The sequence below is a fragment of the Mytilus trossulus genome, chromosome 4 (assembly GCF_036588685.1).
Source record: "Mytilus trossulus isolate FHL-02 chromosome 4, PNRI_Mtr1.1.1.hap1, whole genome shotgun sequence".
NCBI classification, from domain to species: domain Eukaryota; kingdom Metazoa; phylum Mollusca; class Bivalvia; order Mytilida; family Mytilidae; genus Mytilus; species Mytilus trossulus.
The window spans coordinates 35609167-35628623 of record NC_086376.1 but is presented as its reverse complement, the minus strand read 5'-3'; the positions used below and the strand labels follow the sequence as shown (position 1 = coordinate 35628623).

At 32.9% G+C, this 19457-nt stretch overlaps 1 protein-coding gene across 8 annotated transcripts in view; it reads left to right on the top strand.

The window, feature by feature from the left end:
• The first annotated feature begins 9567 nt into the window (after positions 1 to 9567).
• Positions 9568 to 19457, top strand: part of LOC134715200 (insulin-like peptide receptor) — a 61674-nt gene continuing 51784 nt past the window's right edge. For 7 of the 8 annotated variants that reach the window (XM_063577230.1, XM_063577229.1, XM_063577224.1 and 4 more), the window contains exon 1: positions 9569 to 10266. In XM_063577230.1, the coding sequence (XP_063433300.1) occupies positions 10140 to 10266 (127 nt within the window). In that variant the 5' untranslated portion in view covers positions 9569 to 10139. Of the gene's footprint in view, positions 10267 to 19457 lie in introns of all 8 variants that reach the window. The other variant, XM_063577221.1, reaches the window with a different exon arrangement.

Sequence of the window (19457 nt, the reverse complement as noted above, 5' to 3'; positions counted from 1 at the left end):
ACGATCGCACTACGCTCTGTGAAAAAAATGCAAATATTGATGATCATGGTACGATCGTGTAGGTCGCAGTAAGGTCGTACCACGGTCGTGGTGAGGTCTTCCAGATCGTGAAGAGCGTGGACAACTTTGAACATGTTCAAAACAATCGTGGTACGGTCTTGGCGAAATCAGGTCGTAGTAAAAGCGTAGTGAGAGCGCACTAAGATCGTAGTAAGATCGCAAAGATCGCTGTACAATTGTAGCGAGAGCGTCATGCCAACAACTGTTTTTAGAATAAATGTGTTTAGTTCCGACGCAAAGACCTTATCAGTGACTCAATATTAACGCCAAAATATGCAATCTTTAATGACTTGACAACAGTATCGTAATTATATCCCTTCTTAATAAGTCTATTCAAAGGTTTTGTAAGTTTATGAGGTGAATACTGACACCTTTGTGCTTTATAAAGAATATTTCCATAAAAAATTGGATGTGAAATACCTGAACGTATAAAAAGTCTGCATGTTGAGCTATATTTACGAATGATGTCTTTATACCGATGATAAAATTTAGTAAATGTTTTGGCTAGTTTGTGATATCGAAAACCCTGGTGTAATAATTTTTCAGTAATACATAAATTTCTCTCGTTAAAATCTAAAACATTGTTACATACACGAGCGAATCGTACAAGTTGAGATATATAAACACCGTAAGATGGTGACAAGGGAACGTCACCATCTAAAAACGGATAATTAACGATAGGAAATGAAAAATCATCCCTTTTATCATAAATTTTAGTATTCAGCTTTCCGTTAGTGATATAGATATCAAGATCGAGGAAAGGGCAGTGGTCATTGTTAGTATTAGCTTTATTTAAAGTAAGTTCACCAGGATAAATTTCATTAATATACATACTGAAGTCGTCATTATTGAGAGCCAAAATATCATCCAAATATCTAAAAGTATTATTAAATTTGTTTATCAGATGTTGTTTTGATGGGTCTTTGCTTATTTTTGTCATAAATTGTAACTCGTAACAATACAAAAAGAGGTCCGCAATAAGTGGTGCACAGTTAGTCCCCATTGGAATTCCGATAATCTGACGATATACGGAATCCCCAAAGCGAACAAAAATGTTATCTATTAAAAATTCAAGGGCATATATAGTATCAAAGTATGTCCAATTAACATAGTTTTTTTGTTTATTGCTACTAAAAAATGACCTAAAAGAGTTTGAACATATATATTCACATTCTGATTTTTTGAATGCCCATTTAATTAGGTGTGTGAATTTTTTCTTAATGAGAATGTGAGGCAATGTGGTATACAAGGTAGAAAAATCAAAACTTTGAACAGATTCAAAATCACCAATATAAGCATGCAATTTATCAAGTACTTCCAACGAGTTCTTGACACTCCAAAAGTAATTTATTCCACTATTTTCGAAGGCCTTATTTGAACAATTTATTATAAGGTTTTTAATTGTACCAAGTGTGCTGGTAAGAATAATAGACAATTTAGTAGTTGAACAATGGCTTGAAGACGAAATAAATCTATATTTGTAAGGGATTTGGGGAGCTTCGGAAGCAAATACATAGTTGGGACTTTCATTGTATTTGGCTCTGCTTGTAAAGCGGTGGCTAAAAGTTTATGTTTGTATCAGTTTAATTGGAGTCTGGAGCTGACATGTCAGTTAACTGCTAGTAGTCTGTTGTTATTTATGTATTATTGTCATTTTGTTTAATATTTTCTTTATTCACATCTTCTGACATCAGACTCGGACTTCTCTTGAACTGAATTTTAATGTGCGTATTGTTATGCGTTTACTTTTCTTCATTGGCTAGAGGTATAGGGGGAGGGTTGAGATCTCACAAACATGTTTAACCCCACTAATGTTGCGCCTGTCCCAAGTCAGGAGTCTTGTACTATTTTTAATTTTAATTTCTTGGAGTTTAGTATGGCGTTCATACTTTGCTCCCTCTGCCTCTACATCAACCCCTACCACCACGCCCATGTTTTCTAGTAGATTTTGGTGGCATGACTGTATTGTTTCCGAGAAATCTCCGTTTTAATCAGAAATAGAAGGAATGGAACTATATTGATATGAAACACGATGTTGACGGTATTGCTGAGAACGTAGTAAGATCGCGGTATGAACGTAGTATAATCGTGGTAAGAACGTGCTATTATCGCAGTAAGATCGTGTTGCAATCGGATAACTCGTGGTATGGTCGTAGTGCGAGCGTGAAGAACGTAGAAAGATCTTTATAAGCGTAGTGAGGTCGCACAATAAGCGCAGTGAGAACGTGGTTTAATCGTAGCGGGATCGTTGTAGAAGCGTAATTAGGACGTAGTAGCATCGTGAAAGCAACGAAAATTAACATTTTCGTGCCGTTCATACCGCGACCTCACCACGATCTAAATTTATTTTAGATCGCGGTGAGCGTGGTGCGATCGTGGTCCAGTCCCACTAGAACACGATCGCACCACGCTCACCACGCTCACCGCGATCTAAAATAAATTTTGATCGTGGTGAGGTCGCGGTATGAGCGGCATGAAAATGTAAATTTTCGTTGCTTTCACGATGCTATTACGTCCTCATTACGCTTCTCCAACGATCACGCTACGAATATACCACGTTCTCACCGCGCTTTTTTCTGTGCTTATTCTGCGACCTCGTTACGCTTATCAAGATCTTTCTACGGTCTTCACGTTCTCACTACGACCACACCACGAGTTATCCGATTGCAACACGATCTTACTGCGATTATAGCACGTTCTTACCACGATCATACTACGTTCATACCGCGATCTTACTACGTTCTCAGCAATAGCGTCAACATCGTGTTCCATATCAATACAGTTCCATTCCTTTTATTTCTGATTAAAACGTAGATTTTTCGGAACCAATACAGTCATGCCACCAAAATCTACTAGAACACGTGGGCGTGGTGGTAGGGTTGATGTAGAGGCAGAGGGAGCAAAGTGACGAATCCTGATCAAGCAGAGATGTAGGACCGACCAATCCAAACTAAATTGCAACCTATATATTGCTGGTTCATTAAGCTCAAATGACGATATTTTAGTGAACGATAGCAGAGATAACACAGATGTGTCAATAGAAATAAGAAGATGTGGTATGAGTGCCAATGACACAACTCACCATTTAAGTACCAATTTATAAAAGTAAACCATTATAGATCAATGTACGGGCGGCCTTCAACACGGAGCCTTGAATCACACCGAACAGCATGCTATAAAGGGCCCAAAAAATTTCTAGTGTAAAACTATTTAAACAGGAATACCAATGGGCTTATCTATATAACAACGAGAAGCATGGTTGAGCCGTTAGAGCAAATGGATAATTACATTCAGACAGACAAAATCGAGGGAGCTTTTTATATATCTTATGTGAAAATGACAATGAGAATGATGGTCGTAGTATGAACGTAGTCAGGTCGTAAGAAGAGCCTGGGGACGGCATGGGCGTGCTAGAATCGTACTTTGGTCGTGAACAGCGTGGTATACTAGTAGTCGTAGTGGAAGCGTAGTTTGGTTGCGGTGAGAACGCGTGATAGTCGTAGTAAGGTCGCGATACCGTTGCTGTGAGATCGTAGCGCAGAAAAGAATCACGTTTTCGCTACGCTCTCGCTACGATTGTACAGCGACCTTTGTGATCCTTCTACGATCTAAGTGCCATCTCACTACGCTTCTACTACGACCTGATTTCGCCACGACCGCACCATGATTGTTTTGAACATGTTCAAAGTTGACCACGCTCTTCATGATCTTGAAAACCTCACCACGACCTTACTGCGATTTACACGATCGTAAAGTTACGATCATCAAAATTTTCATTTTTTTACAGATCGTATAGTGCGATCGTGGCCTAGTGGGACTGCGGTATAATCTATAAAATTGCAAAATTTAATCTGTGTCGATCTATGTATCCGGTCGAAGTCTATAGCAAACATGCACTTGTCTATTCTTTTTTTTTCGACAGCCATGGCAATCAATATCTTTTTTAAATTGCACCACACGATTTGTTTAAATTATCGAAACTTTAGCACATGTAACGTCGGAAATTGAGCGTTTTTCAGATTTTTCGGCATTTCAGACGTTTGGACAAACTGACGACCATTTTGTGTGGAAGCACTTTATTTCTTTAAGACCCAAACATGTACTAGTAGTTAATAAGAAAAGAATCTTGGCATTTTGTATTCTTCGTGTATCTTACTTTTGTTTTGATCAATTATGAATAACTTATTGAAATATCAGTTAAAAAATACGCGTTAACTGTTTTGAAAATATGAAATAACAACTTGGAAAAAATGGCTACCGCTTGAAAAACGAATGTGTAGAGAAGATTTTATAGAATCTGCATTTGAACTCACGAACAATGAGGCAAATGTTTGTACTTTATTTAGATGTTATTATTGTCTTACTATTTCCTGTGTCCAGTATTTCAGTGTGTTTTGCCTCATATGATAAAAGTTATAACACTATGGGTTCATTTATTTTCGTGGATACCAATTTTCGTGGATTATAAGAAAAACTTACCTGTACCCACGAAATCCACGAAAATTAGTATCTAACGAATAACAATTATTACACAGGAGTTAATTAGACACTTTAAATCACAAAAATGATCAGCAGGGTAATATGCTTGAAGGTGCTCAAGACGGTCTCACAATGAGTTATTGGTATCCTGAACCGAACTTTCCTATGCTTGAAGGTGCTCAAGACGGTCTCACAATGAGTTATTGGTATCCTGAACCGAACTTTCCTATGCTTGAAGGTGCTCAAGACGGTCTCACAATGAGTTATTGGTATCCTGAACCGAACTTTCCTATGCTTGAAGGTGCTCAAGACGGTCTCACAATGAGTTATTGGTATCCTGAACCGAACTTTCCTATCAAACAGGATACGTATCAGTTTTTCAGTGCCAAAACAAGAAAAAAAGTTGAGGGTTGGGGGAATGGGGAGGGGGAGACACTGGCGGCAATACGAGAGGGCCTCGGACTATCAATCACATCAGCCTCTTATCTTGTAATGTTTAACCCCGCCGCAATTTTGCGCCTGTCCCAAGTCAGGAGCCTCTGGCTTATGTTAGTCTTGTATGATTTTAAATTTTAGTTTCTTGTGTATAATTCGGAGTTTAGTATGACGTCCATTATCACTGTACTATTATGTATATTTTTAGGGGCCAGCTGAAGGACACCTACGGGTGCGGGAATTCTCGCTACATTGAAGACCCATTGGTTGCCTTCGGCTGTTGTCTGCTCTATATGGTTGGGTGGTTGTCGCTTTGACATATTCACCATTTCCTTTCTCAATTTTATGAGTACTGTCGCAAATTATTTGTTAATTTGATTATTTGGGTAAAACTATACAGTTAGACTTTGAACTTGTATGGAGGAGGATATATTTTGTTCTCCAGATTATTCAAGCTGTACATTTTTTTTGTCATATCCAATCGCTGCTTTTTTCATAAAACTGTTGCTTCTAACGATAAGCGTTGGCGTGCGTTCCATGAAGTGCATGTACGTAGACTGAGAAATCAACAAAACAGAATTTGCTTTCATTTGAATTAAGAAAGTATAGTCCTTCAAAAAAGGATTCGATACTCGCATGAAATATGGTATGAATGTTTTTCCCTATCCAATGACATTTTCAATTCACAGAAAAAATAATTAATAAGCTGAGAAATTTCAAAAGAATGTTATCGATTTTTATATTGGTTTCTTTTTGTAAGATGCACTTGTCAATACCGTTACCCTTTCTCTAGTTAAACTAAGATAATAGAAACTATAAAATATGCAACTTTACAATATAATTAAAAATTAATTTGCAGTTTCCTTTAAGTTCACATGTTTACGTGTCAAAACAGAAACACTGTACGAGCCCATCCTAGTTGGTTAAAGAGTGAGATACTGAGTACTAAGTAAAGATCGGTAAAATTTGCCAGTTCTTAGATGTTTAAATTTTTTTCAAAACTCAGATCTCATAAAGAATTTTGCATTATTCTATTGCTTAGAGAAGTTTTCAAAGATATACGCAGTTTTATCAATTAAAGTTGCGTTCTCATCTTCGCTAGCCAATCCGTTTTGCTGTGGAAATTCTATGCACTGCAAATTATAAATCTCAGATATGTTTTATGCAAAAAATTGTAATTTTCAATGTTTATAAACTATAATACTACCATTTGAATTTTTCACATACAAAAGAAGCTAGTTAATACCGAAAAGGTCGTGCTGTTTTACTCTATATCTAAATACATTTTAATAGATATGAGAAGATGGTGTATGAGTGCACATGAGACAACTCGATATCCATCCAAGTCTCAATTTAGAAAAGAAAACCATTATAGGTCAAATTACAGTCTTCAACACGGAGCTTTGGTTCACACCGAACAGCAAGCTATGTAGGACCCCCAAAATAACTAGTTCAAAATCCTTCAAACGAGAAAACCAACGGTCTAATCTTTATAAAAAACGAGAAACAAGAAACACTTATAAACCACATCAACAAACGAAACTACTGAACACCAGATTCCTGACTTAGGACAGATGCAAACAATTGCAGCGGGTTTAAACGTTTTAATGGTACCAAACCTTCATCCTTATCTGAAAAGTAGTGTAACATCACAATATAGAAAGACACACTATAAAATATCAATTGAAATGGCTGAACTCAATCAATAGGCATATTAACACAAGTGACTGAATATACACTGAACGAATACAATTTCAGAAAAAATAACAAAACCTTGAAAAAAAATCCGCCATTTAGTTGTGTTTATGTTGCTCATTCTTCTCGGTTTCGATGTTGACAGTGTTTTATATACTGTTATTCTTCTTTTGGTCGTTTTTTCTGACATGGCGATCAAAGTTTGTCACTGACTTTTGGGTTTGAATGTGACGCAACGTTAGATATTGCTACTACCACGAAAAATAGCGCTTAGTAAATATTTGATAATATCTGATAATTTTTTATACCTATTAAAATTAAGGACTAATGAAAATGTCTTGCAAGGTTGTCCGTTAACATTATTTGACGTCGCCACAAGCGTAATATGGGATGGCATGAACTGCATTCATGTGTTCCTTCCTCCACTTAATGTAAATGTCCTACTTTCAACAAAACGAAATGATGCACATATTACAAAAATACACATCTATAAGACGATCAAAAAGTTAAGAAAACTGCAGTGCCATAACTATAAGCCATTTAATTGTCTCTTGTTCCACTGCGTGAATAAAATCATCATAGTATTCGTTTTTTTCATATTTTTATGCAGCAATATTCCCCCGAAAAAACACATTATTACTAGAAGTTAAATGTAATATCCTATGTAAATTATAAAATCATATTAGAATGGAATATCTCGCCAATTCTACTTGTGTGCTATACTTTGCATTTACCCAACAAGGAAAGCAGGAAAAACTTGATAGTGCGCGTTTCTAATTTAACGTTATTTTTCTGTTACACTAAATGGTAGCAATATCTGACGTTGCGTAATGTCCCTTAGTTATCTCAGGCCTGGATTGTTTCAGTCACAAAATTGCATCTAGCTGTATATAAATCAGCTCAATCGCATAAATGTAAGTGTGACATAAAACTCAAATTATGAAAAAAATATCATATATCCTAGTTAATTTTTTGTGTGGGATAAAATTTATCAACAACTTATGTTGTTTTTTTTTCAAATCGGAAGTTAACAAACTCTATTTGTTTGTTTGGTCGATGTTAGTTAAAAACTACTTAGCTCAGTATGTTTTCAAGAAAAAAATACCGAAAAAAAGAAAGTGGACAGAAAATTCTTTTATTTTTTATTTTTATTTTCACTATTATAAGTTAGCCCTCCTCTCATATTTCAGTCTACTCCTTCACCATTCTGTATATGAGGCTGATTTTTTGCAGAAAACTACAATAAACGAAATGGGTATACCTTTTGCTACCTTATACTGAGTTTCACCTTTTCAGGTAACAATATACAAACTTTGAATCAACATATAATTTTGGTCACAATTATCAATGGTTGAATTTCACTTGTTAGTTAACCTTGTGTTATCTCATCAAAATGCAATAAACTTTAATGTTTATTTCATAATTAAATCGTTTGTTTCAACACTATGTGATATTTGTACTATAGATACAGCCACAATGAGTGTTTTAGATACGCAACAATGAGTTTTTTAGATGAAGCATAATTCCTCATTTTGATAAAAATCATAAAATTCTTTCACCTTCTTAAATTCTTTGAAATCATTTTATTTATTTATTTCTGAAAAAAAATATTTAGTAAAATAAAAATGTGTGTAAAAAAAAATCGCTATACAAAATCAGTTATATATCTTTTTAATCATTTTAGTTATGCAAGTTACCGTTGAAATAAAAATAATATAAAAATTGCAGACCTTCATAAATTAAGATATTTGAATTATTGTGTCAAGACAACGCAAAAAAGAGAATTGAATGACAACTTCATAAGGAAATTACGGTAATGAAGATCGTCCCACTCTGCCAATCTACAATCATTCAACTTCAATTTCATATATGTTTTTGTCAATATCAATGCATATATAATATTCAAATTCAAATATTTTATTGGACAAAGCACATATGATACAATGCGTATTCCAAGATATAAACACATTAAAAATGACAATTTATGCAAATACATCATAAAGAAAATATAGCAATCATGCCACAGTCGAGGGGTTAGACAAATCAGGAACATATAGAAATACTATTCCCTAGAAAAATACATGTAGCAGACATTTTTTTAAGAAGGAAATGCTCCCAGAAACAGCCCGGCAGATGCTTTTACAGGTAAAGTTTGCAGAGCAATGAAATTGAAAAGTGTTCAGTCAGATACAAACTTGTCAGTAGGATTGCATTTTGTAGAGAGAAAAAAAAACTTCCGACTAAAATTGCTCGTAATTTACATTTTGAATATGGACCCAGCAGCTGAAATATTAAAAGTGTTATGATGATAGATTTTGAAAGTTTAAAATACGATCACAAAGAGGGGTCTAAAATTAACTTAAAAATGTTAAAAAGTGTGCATTTGATAAATAATTGCTGACTGTCACATTTGTTTGTGTAAAATTCCCAATCAATGTTTGATTATTTTGGATATTATATGTTGTAATTTACCTTTTTTCGGAATAAAACATTTCACTAAAATAACATGTCTGCATTTTTATAAATATATCATAGAAGCACCACAATTGACAAAACCATGACTGCCTTTATTTTTTTCTGTTCATTACATTGCCCCTATTGACTTGAACAAATACCAAACACATTTTTTCTGCAATTTATAGTCTTTATCTACTTTAATTGCTTGGTTTTCAAATGCTTAAACATTATGAAATTATATATTTTAGTAAATTATGTGTAAAAAACTGAAGGAAACCAGTGTTAAATTCCACAATATATCTTTGACGTCATTGGCAATATTTTGGAAATAAGACAAAATGACCACAAGCGGTTGTCTACAATACTACAAAATAGACTTTAGGTGGTGACCTTGATCGTTTTGGATACGAAACTACAGCATTGATCATGGTTGTAGCTCTGAATGACTAATTGACCAATCATCTAACGAGGTTGTTTACGTCTTGTTTTCCGCTATGTACATTGAAATGGAGGTAAAAAATAAGTATTAATTTATCAAATACACATTGGAATTCTTTTTTTGTGATGTAAAAATCGGTCAAGGTGATACTGGAATACATGTGAGATTAATTCGGATGCTCGGTTTTACTGTGGACTGTGAAAATGATGGACATTTCCGGGCTTGTTTTGCATGGTTTTTCAACAAACAATACAGAAGTTCAAGGCCTATTTCATGGATAGTTGTACTGAACAAATTATGAAACATTCAAAACGAGAATTTCATCAAAATGTAAAACCAAATCATCAATATTGTATTGGATTCATGTCTTTATCTTCATCGCAACATGCACATTTACATTTCTATTTCTCACGGCCCAGGTTGCTGCCGTCATCACCATGTGTGAAATCATTCATCCAGATTCATTGATAAAATGACGATCAACAAAAACAACAGTGTGTACTTACTAAATATTTGCATTACCAAATTCTGTGATATTGTATAAACGTTTATTTTTAACATTTGATAGACTAAGATGAGATTTTCAATGGCTTCATCATGTATTATTATTTTCGTTTGTTGTGTATTGATGTCATTTGTGACAGGCAAGCGTTTGAGTGAAGGTTTCAACTCTCCACCAGCAACTGAACGGGAAGGAACTAGTAAGTTTACTTAAACACTTAATTTATCACTTAATTCATTTATTCATAAGAATCAACACAATCATGTTGAATTGTATTATATGTCTGCATGATCATGTTTACTTGTCTTTATAGATTTATTTTTGTACTTTAATTAATGTTTTTTCTTTGACTCTTTAATGAGTTTTAATCGCTATAAATTAATTAAATCTGCACAGTTAGCCACTAGTCCGATGATGCAGACTAGAGAAATATTATATGGACTAGTAAGTTATTGCAAAACTTTGTTTGGACTAATCAGAAAAAAATGTTGGAATATTGGTCTTCGGACTAGAAGGTGAAAAAGTTTTTGGTGTAGACTACAGTATTTATATAATCTCGTTTTTTGCATGTTTATCTGCTCTTTTCCAATTGATTTTAATACTTGCAAGTCTTTTGATTCCACAAAAGAAATCCTATGGGTGAGCAGAGTGGACAAGCTAGAAATTTTGCCACCCGGTGCCCACTCCCACTGTGGAAGGGTGGGCAAAGCAAAATATTTAAACCTGTATTATACAAATGTACATGTGATATAAATATATAAGAGGATGTGGTATGAGTGCCAATGACACAACTCTTCATCCAAGTCAATATGTATAAAATGTTAACAATTACAGTGAATTATAGGCCAGCATACAGTACAATTGTACGGCCATTAACACAAAGCCTTGGCTCACACAAACAGAAAGCTATCACTTTACATGTAATAAGGCCCCAAAATAAGGAAAAGGATATCGGGATCGTTCGCCCTGATTACATGTTCGCCCTAGGTTCTTTCGCACTGAGTTTGTTCGCCCTGGTGTCCCGTTCGCCCTGAGTTCGTTCGCCCTATTCTCATTAATGATATATATGTCAAATACTTTGTAGTCTGAAATTAGACTGAATCCACAGAACCTTATCCTGGTAGCAGAAAGACAACATAATAACTTAGTATTCAGTTGTTATACATAACAGCAACACGTAATGCATCATAAATAAATATTCGGTGAATTTAAACAGACTTCAACATATGCCTTTACATACAAATAGTTAAGTCTTCATGATCAGTTGTTTTACATTTAAAAATACAATGTAGTGCTGATATTTCCAGACACTTATTTCCCAGAAGCAGCAACAGGTAATACATCATAAATAAATATTCTGTGAATTGAAACAGACTTCAAAATATGCCATTAAATACAAATAGTTTAGTCTTCAGTTGTTTTACATTTAAAAATACAATGTACATGTAGTGCTGAAATTCACAAAAACTAATTTCCTAGTAACGTATTTACATACAGATACTAACTTAGTTCCCAATACCTTGAAGTCAAAATATCTTGTAGTCCTGAAATTTACAAGAACTTATAACCTAGTAGCAGCTAGCTGTAGACAACACAATACATCGTAAATATTCGGCGAAATTGTAGACTGACTTCAACATATTCAATTAAATACACACAACACAACACAGTAATAAAAAATAAAAAACAGGGCGAATATACCCAGGGCGAAAACAGATATCAGGGCGAACGGTCTCAGGGCGAAACGGAATTAAGGCAAACAGTTACTAGGGCGAACTGAAATCAGGGCGGACGGACCCAGATTCCCAAAATAACTAGTGTAAAACAATATAATCTGCAGGAAAACCTTTCGTCTTATCTCTATAAAAAAACCAAAGACACAAGAAACATTTATGGACCACTGTCCACACCAGCAAACAAAAATTACTGAACAACAGGCTCATGACTTAGGGCAGGTCCTTACAAATGTCTTTCTTATTCTCTGTGTTGATAATGACAATAGATGGGGATATGATCTTATTCTAAATATTTCATAAGCTGGAGCTAAAAAAATCCATTTCAGGGAGAATTGAAGGGAAGAAAAACAACATTTGGTGAATCTAAATCTTGCAAAACTTAGTTACTTTATAATATAATTTATAATTTAAATATAAATAGGTAGAAAATGTATCTTAATTTGAGAAAGGGGATGGGGAATATGTGAAAGAGACAACAATCCAACTATAGAGAAGAAAACACTTACTATTTTACTGATATGTGTGTGTTTGATGTAAAATTTTTCAGAGAGTGTTCCTATGTTACCTTTAAAAAAGAAGCATTTTTCATTTTAAATGATGAATTATGCACTTACAGTACCATTTACTAACAGTGGAAGAATTTATACATGTTTATGTGTTGAAATGAAAAGGATTTAAATTGTGCTTTTTCACTTTTTTTTCAATTCTATTTACTGGTAGCATGTATATACATACATGTACATGTACAGTGTGTGTGTGCACATTTATGTGATACTATAGTTGTTTAAAGTGATGTTTATCAGACAAAGTGGCATAACTCAGACAAAAATTTCAATATTCAGCATGGTTGTTTTGATAGTTGGCTGAACAAAATTACATTCAATATCAAATATATACAAAAATTGAAAAAAAGTGAACGTCTTTCTGATAGCGATATTCAAAATCTCTTTAACTTGCTTATTATAATTGGAAGAAAATGAGACAGTTTGAATAGTCATTTTAAGTTTAATGCCATAGTGAATGGGGCATATAGTTATACCCTCGTCCGTCTGTACGTACGAACATACATTTGTATGCATTTGTACGTCCATACATACATGTACATGTACATCCTTAAGTTGGTTTCTGTTCTCTAACTTTAGTTTGCTTCAATCAAATGATTATAAACTTATACAAAAGGCTTATAACCATAAAACACAGATCAAGTTTGAATTTTGGTGGTGTCACATTTACTGTTCTAGAGTTAGGCCCCTTTACAAATGAAAAAAATGCTGGTTTTTTTTGTTTTTGTTCGCTAACTTTAGTTTGCCTTAATTAACCAAATGTTATTAAACTAATATACAATGCTTATTAGTTTTACCTCAAAATACATATCAAGTTTGAATTTTGGTGGTTTCACTTCAAATGTTCTAGAGTTATGCTCCTTTAATTTACAAAGGGAAAAATATGAGTCTAATATCTGTTCTAAAAATATCAATGATGTAATTTTTAAAATAATTTTTTAAATTGCAGTTATTTTCCTTTGTCCATAATTGTAGATGAATCTACTACAACCAATGCTTTTAATACAATGCAATGTTCCTTGAAGAAATTAAAACAACTTTTATCCTTCGGTGCTTACAAGCATTTTGATTAATGTTCTTCAGTATTGTACCTTTATAACTTTATATAATATGCGAGTGGGGGCAAAGGACACAACCCCATTTATAAACGTTATTTTGCTATCAAAATTTTATATTTGTGAATTGGTTTTCCCGTTTAAATGGTTTTACACTAGTAATTTTGGGGCCCTTTATAGCTTGTTGTTCGGTGTGAGCCAAGGCTCCGTGTTGAAGGCCGTACTTTAACCTGTAATGGTTTAATTTTTAAATTGTTATTTGGATGGAGAGTTGTCTCATTGGCACTCACACCACATCTTCCTATATCTATTTACATTTGTAGGTGGAATGCCTATGTTATACGACAATGTACAAATGTATAAACTAAACCATTACTCCACATACTGACAAAAGATTTCTCTTATAAGATAAAAATAAGATACAATGAATAAGGTGATTTTTTTTTTTTCATCAATAGGGAACTAAACATGTTTTGTACATGTACAAGCTTCTGATAATATACAAGTATTGCTTATTGTAATTATTTTTTATCTCTGAACTGGCCCAATGCAGACTGAATATTAAATACAAATTATAGAAATATTTTGCATGTGACTGCGTCAAACAAAAACGTATGCATATAGCTGTTCTTTTTGTGACAGAAGAAAAAAAAAATACTGCACAAAACTGAAATACCAACATGCAAGACATATAAAGATTATTTAAAATTGAATTTGGCTTAGAGCATGCATTTTAAACGTGTACCTGTACAAGCATACATGTACATGTACAAAAATGTACCTACATGTACAGTACAATGTACATATATATATAAGTACTGTAGTCTCCCTTTAAATGAAAGAGGTGTATAAGTTGATTTGAATTTAGACTTACATGTATACATGTATATATGTCTTTATACATTTTGTAAATTAAAAATTGGAAACTAAAGCACTGACATTTTAATGATCGATAGACTTGAAGATTAGATTAGCAGATTAATTTATGCTGAAATAGAAGATGAGATGCGGGATATGGGTCCAAAGTTTGGGAATAAAGAACCAAAAAGTGGCCAAAAACGCATTTTTCTAGTTTCAAGACTATGTATAACTTGTGTGTAATTGTATGGATCTCTCTAAAATTATACCACAATGTTTCAATGCTTTTGACAGCAAATGCATAGTGAGCGATAAGAAAAGCTCTGTTAATGTGCGTTGTTTGAAGCTTCTTAATCTATTTATTCCTACATGTATGATGTACATGTATACATGTGGTATTCAAATAACACTTCCTTCTTTAAGATATGTATCATTGCCCCGAACTTGGGGAAAAGGCTCTACACTTATTGTTTATTGTTTTCATTTCTGCTGCAGATGCTATTATAATGTTTATTTATTATTCTATTGATTTACCATTATTATTTCTTCAATGAGTACATCAATATCTTAGGTCATATGCTGCAAAAGATGTGAGAAGCCTACTACAAATTGTATGGTAACCAGTTCTTCATTTGGGGTGTTTACCGACCTTGACTCCCCTTGAGGGTCTCACATGGTGTAGATCTGCTACTCTACATTACCATGAATACTGGTACATTTAAAAATATGTTCAGATTTTTGTCAAAATTTAATGCAAAATGTTGATCAAAACAATACATTGATATTTATTTTCTAGCAAAAATATATTTGTTTTAATTTTATTCAAAACCTTAAAATAATTTATAGATCTATATTATCACCACAAGAAGATATAAAAGAAATGGGCGATTTTTTTTTATTGTGAAAACACAACCATTGAAAGAATGTGCAAAGCTAATTCACATACAAGTAACTCTATAACAATCTTTTAATATCAGTCTTATTTATTTTTTTTATATTAAAAGTATTTAAGAGTATTTATTTTTTTTATATTAAAAGTATTTAAGAGTATCATTTTCTGTTATTTTTTCTCTGATTTTTTTTAAAACTTTTTTTCTATTCTGGTTACAAGTGTGTGTTTCACCTTTCATGTGAATTTAATTAATAGCTTACTTAAAATTGTTTTCTTATTACTTTTTAAAATTTCAGCTGAATTACATGTATAAATGTAAATGGTCAAACATCATATGATGTCTTATGATGAGGTTGATATATAATGAATCAGCAATGCAAGGATTATCTTGAAAATTTGAACATTTTCCAAAAGAGATTTTTTTTAATGCAAAAATGATCAGGAAGACCCTACTTAGGCTGGTTTCTAACACCTTGACTTAAATTAATTTGGCTCTTTTAATGTTTATAAAATTTTAACAGAAAAGAGGGGGAGGACAGGGGTAAAAGAGACAGGGAGAAAGGGGGTAGGATAAAGGAGAAAAGGGGTGGGAGAAAGGAGAAAGGGGAAAGGGGGTAGGAGAAAGGAGAGGAAGGCTGGGAGAAGAGGAAAAGTTGGAAAAAAAAAAAAATATCTCTCTTTTTTCCGGTAAATTAAAACAAAAAAAATAAGGAGAAGAGGGGTAGGAGAAAGGAGAAGAGGGTTGGGAGAAGGGAGAAGGGTACCCCCTGTCCTCCCCCTCAGAAAATATATTTGTATTTGACAAAAATATAAAAATTTCAAAAAACTTGAACCTGGCATACACTTTGTCTGAAAAATATCATTGGATACATAGCAATTTGGAAAACACTAATTTTGATCATCAAGAAGCTTAGTATTTCCTAATTAAAAGGTTGTGTTTAAATGTTCAGCTGATTTTACAGAGTTATCTCCCTGTAGTATTATGTTCCACCTTAACAATATTGGTCTGTTTAAGGATAACATGTTCAGTTCTGGTTCATGTTAAAGTGTTGCCATTTCAATTTCAGCATTTGTATTTAAAAATATTAATTACAAACCAGCGACACATGTACATGTCTCAGTTTGATTTAGATATATTTATAAGTTTTTAGTATCTACTCAAAACAGTGGTATGTCACACTCAGAGTGAGGTGGTCCTTAAACCTATGATCTGTGTATTTATCCTAAAAGAGAATTTGTAATTTATCCGATGCTTCAAATCAGATTAAACTTTACTTGAAAAAAAAATATGGCTTTATTGAATATTCCTTTTTGTTTGCAGAATTAATGTGCAAGGATTGGCATAAGCAATTACCAAATTTAGAATGGTAGTTAATTTTTATGCAAAACTCAATTTGAATTTTGAAATTTTTGTCTTGTTTCATTAAAAAGATATTAAAAATATTCCCATGGGTCCAGATAAGATGATGTCATCATTTTGTCTGCTTTAGGTTGTTAAATTTATAAGTTATTTTTTATCATCTCTTCTAAAAATAATTGTTCTCATTTGGTGCAAATCAAATGAGAAATAATGTATAAAGAAGCAATTTTTCACTCTGATTGGCTAATTTAAAGAAATCTTTTTGAAACCAGTACTATATTCAGCGAATTTGTCATCAAAGGCCAGTGCACATAAAGTTAAAGGGGACTATCAAAAATGCACAAACCTAGGAACAGGGGATCAACCTGTTCAAGGCTGTTGCAAGACTTCAACGACTACAGGCATAACTATTAAGCGAGCAGTGAATTTAACAGTTTTATATATATACTAACAGATTGGCAATAATGATGCAGGAACAGTTAAAAAAAATAGAGTTCAAATGATCAAACTTAATTTCGAGTTGAATATGATCAAGTTGAGTCATGAGTAGCCCGAAGCCTGGTTGGGTTTGGATGTCCTTTCTGGATATGCCTACAAGACTTTCTAGTAACTGCATCAGGACTGAGTTCAAAAAGTTGAATGCAGTATTAATAGTACATATAAAGAGCTCAATTTATTATGACAAGTATTACAAATTTAAAATTTATTTAATTGAGATATTTAAATTTTATACTACAAAACTGCCAATGGAAAATCATATGAATGGTGCAAATTTAATTTTGTTATTAAGATCAAACAAACATTAAATTTTTCATGAAATAATTAGTGACATGCTGACAGAGACATTATAGTTATACAATTTTCTAATTTAAAATAAAAATAAAATCTTCAAAAATTTTGAAAAATTTGAAAAAAATACACCATATATTTATTATAAAAACCCTCTAATTCTAACAAAAAACATTATAATTTTACACAATTTTTAGGGCCCAGCTGAAGGACACCTCAGGGTGTGGGAATTTCTTGCTACATTGAAGACCTGTTGGTGACCTTCTGCTGTTGTTTTTTCTATGGTCGGGTTGTTGTCTCGTTGACACATTCCCAATTTCCATTCTCAATTTAACTGAATTACATTTTGGTGATTGTTAAACCCTCATTAAGGTATTCTCATATATCTTCTTGATTAGGTAGGCCCTGGCAGATTAAACATGTGCTCTTCTAGGATTTTATCATGATGATAGCACCAGGGGCAGGGCTACTATTTAGTCTATTATAATTGAACCCTCTTTAATACTTGGAATTTTATTATTTACATGTACATATTTTGAATTTTGTCATCTATAAATACATGTACATGTATGGGGATATTGTAGAATTCAGTGCTTCTGTTTAATCCTACAATACAAAATGCTGTTTCAGGAATTTGTGCTTTTTTTTTTATATACCTGTAGAACTATTATCTTTATATTTGATGTTTTTGAAGAAAGCCTTGTAAATATTTTTTATAATTTTGAAAAATGATAGGGTACTTCTGAAATTTTTTAGTTGAAATTTAATTTTACTTAGAAAAAAATAGGGATAGATGTGTAACAAAACGAAATAGATTTTGTTTTCAATATAACAATATACATGATATATTTAGACGTACCACCCACAATTACATGGATTTTTGTATGGTACTAGATTTTTTTTTTTTTTTTATAAAGTTAAGTCATGTAATTGGAAGTACCAGTACCTAATTGTTTACACAGTTTACACAGTTTAACTGACATTTTTTCACTAGTGACTGAGTACATTGAATTGAAAAAACAACCATAGAAATTCCAAATATAGAATATTGTTGACAAGAGATAAAAATTGATTTTTCTTTGGATTGTAAGGTATGTTTCCAGACAAAACATGTCTAGGTGACCTGGCTTCAAGGACTTTCAAATACTAGTACAATCTGTCTTTTCACCAGCAAGTATGTTTTTGAAAATCTTTTGATATTTAGTGTTTAAATGAATTACCGAACAATAATTATTAATAAAAAAACCCAGAGATTATAATATGAGAAATAGTATAAAGATAGAGTGATTTGCATGAAATAAAATTGCCTAAATAATATATGTAGATATAGGAAGATGTGGTGTGAGTGCCAATGAGACAAATGCAACGCTCCATCCAAATAACAATTTAAAAAAAAGTAAACCATTATAGGTCAATGTACGGCCTTCAACACAGAGCTTTGGCGCACACCAAACAACAAGCTATAAAGGGCCCCAAAATTACTAGTGTAAAACCAACGGTCTAATCTATATAAAAAAACCAGAAACGAGAAACACATATATATTGCATAAACAAACAACAACTACTGTACATCAGATTCCTGACTTAGGACAGGTGCAAACATTTGCAGTGGGATTAAAATGTGTACATATTTGGTTATTAGACTGAAGAAAATTCAGATGCATACATCTATTATTGAGATTATAAAGAATGGACAAAAATGAGAGACAAATTATTGCGATTTCAGCAAAAGCTGCATACAGATATATATATACGTGTATCAGATACTTAAATGTGAGGTTCTTGTTATTGCCTTACTGACCCAGTCGCATTAATTATTTTAATAACGACTCGAAATAATTTGTGAATTTACAGTACTGTCTTGTAACATTATCATGCTTTGCGTAATATAAAAGAGAAAAATAAATGAATTGAATTAAATTAACAAAGCTGTTACATAACTCAGGCTGTTGGTTTTTCTCCAATGAATGGTTTCACATTTTGTCATGCTGTGATCTTTTTTAAGCTGTTACTTTACAGTATAGGTTTTGCTCACTATTAATGGATGTATGGTGACCTATCATTGTTTATATCTCCACCCTTAAGTTTCTGGTGGATTGTTGTCTCATTGGTAATCATTCCACATCTTCACCCTTTG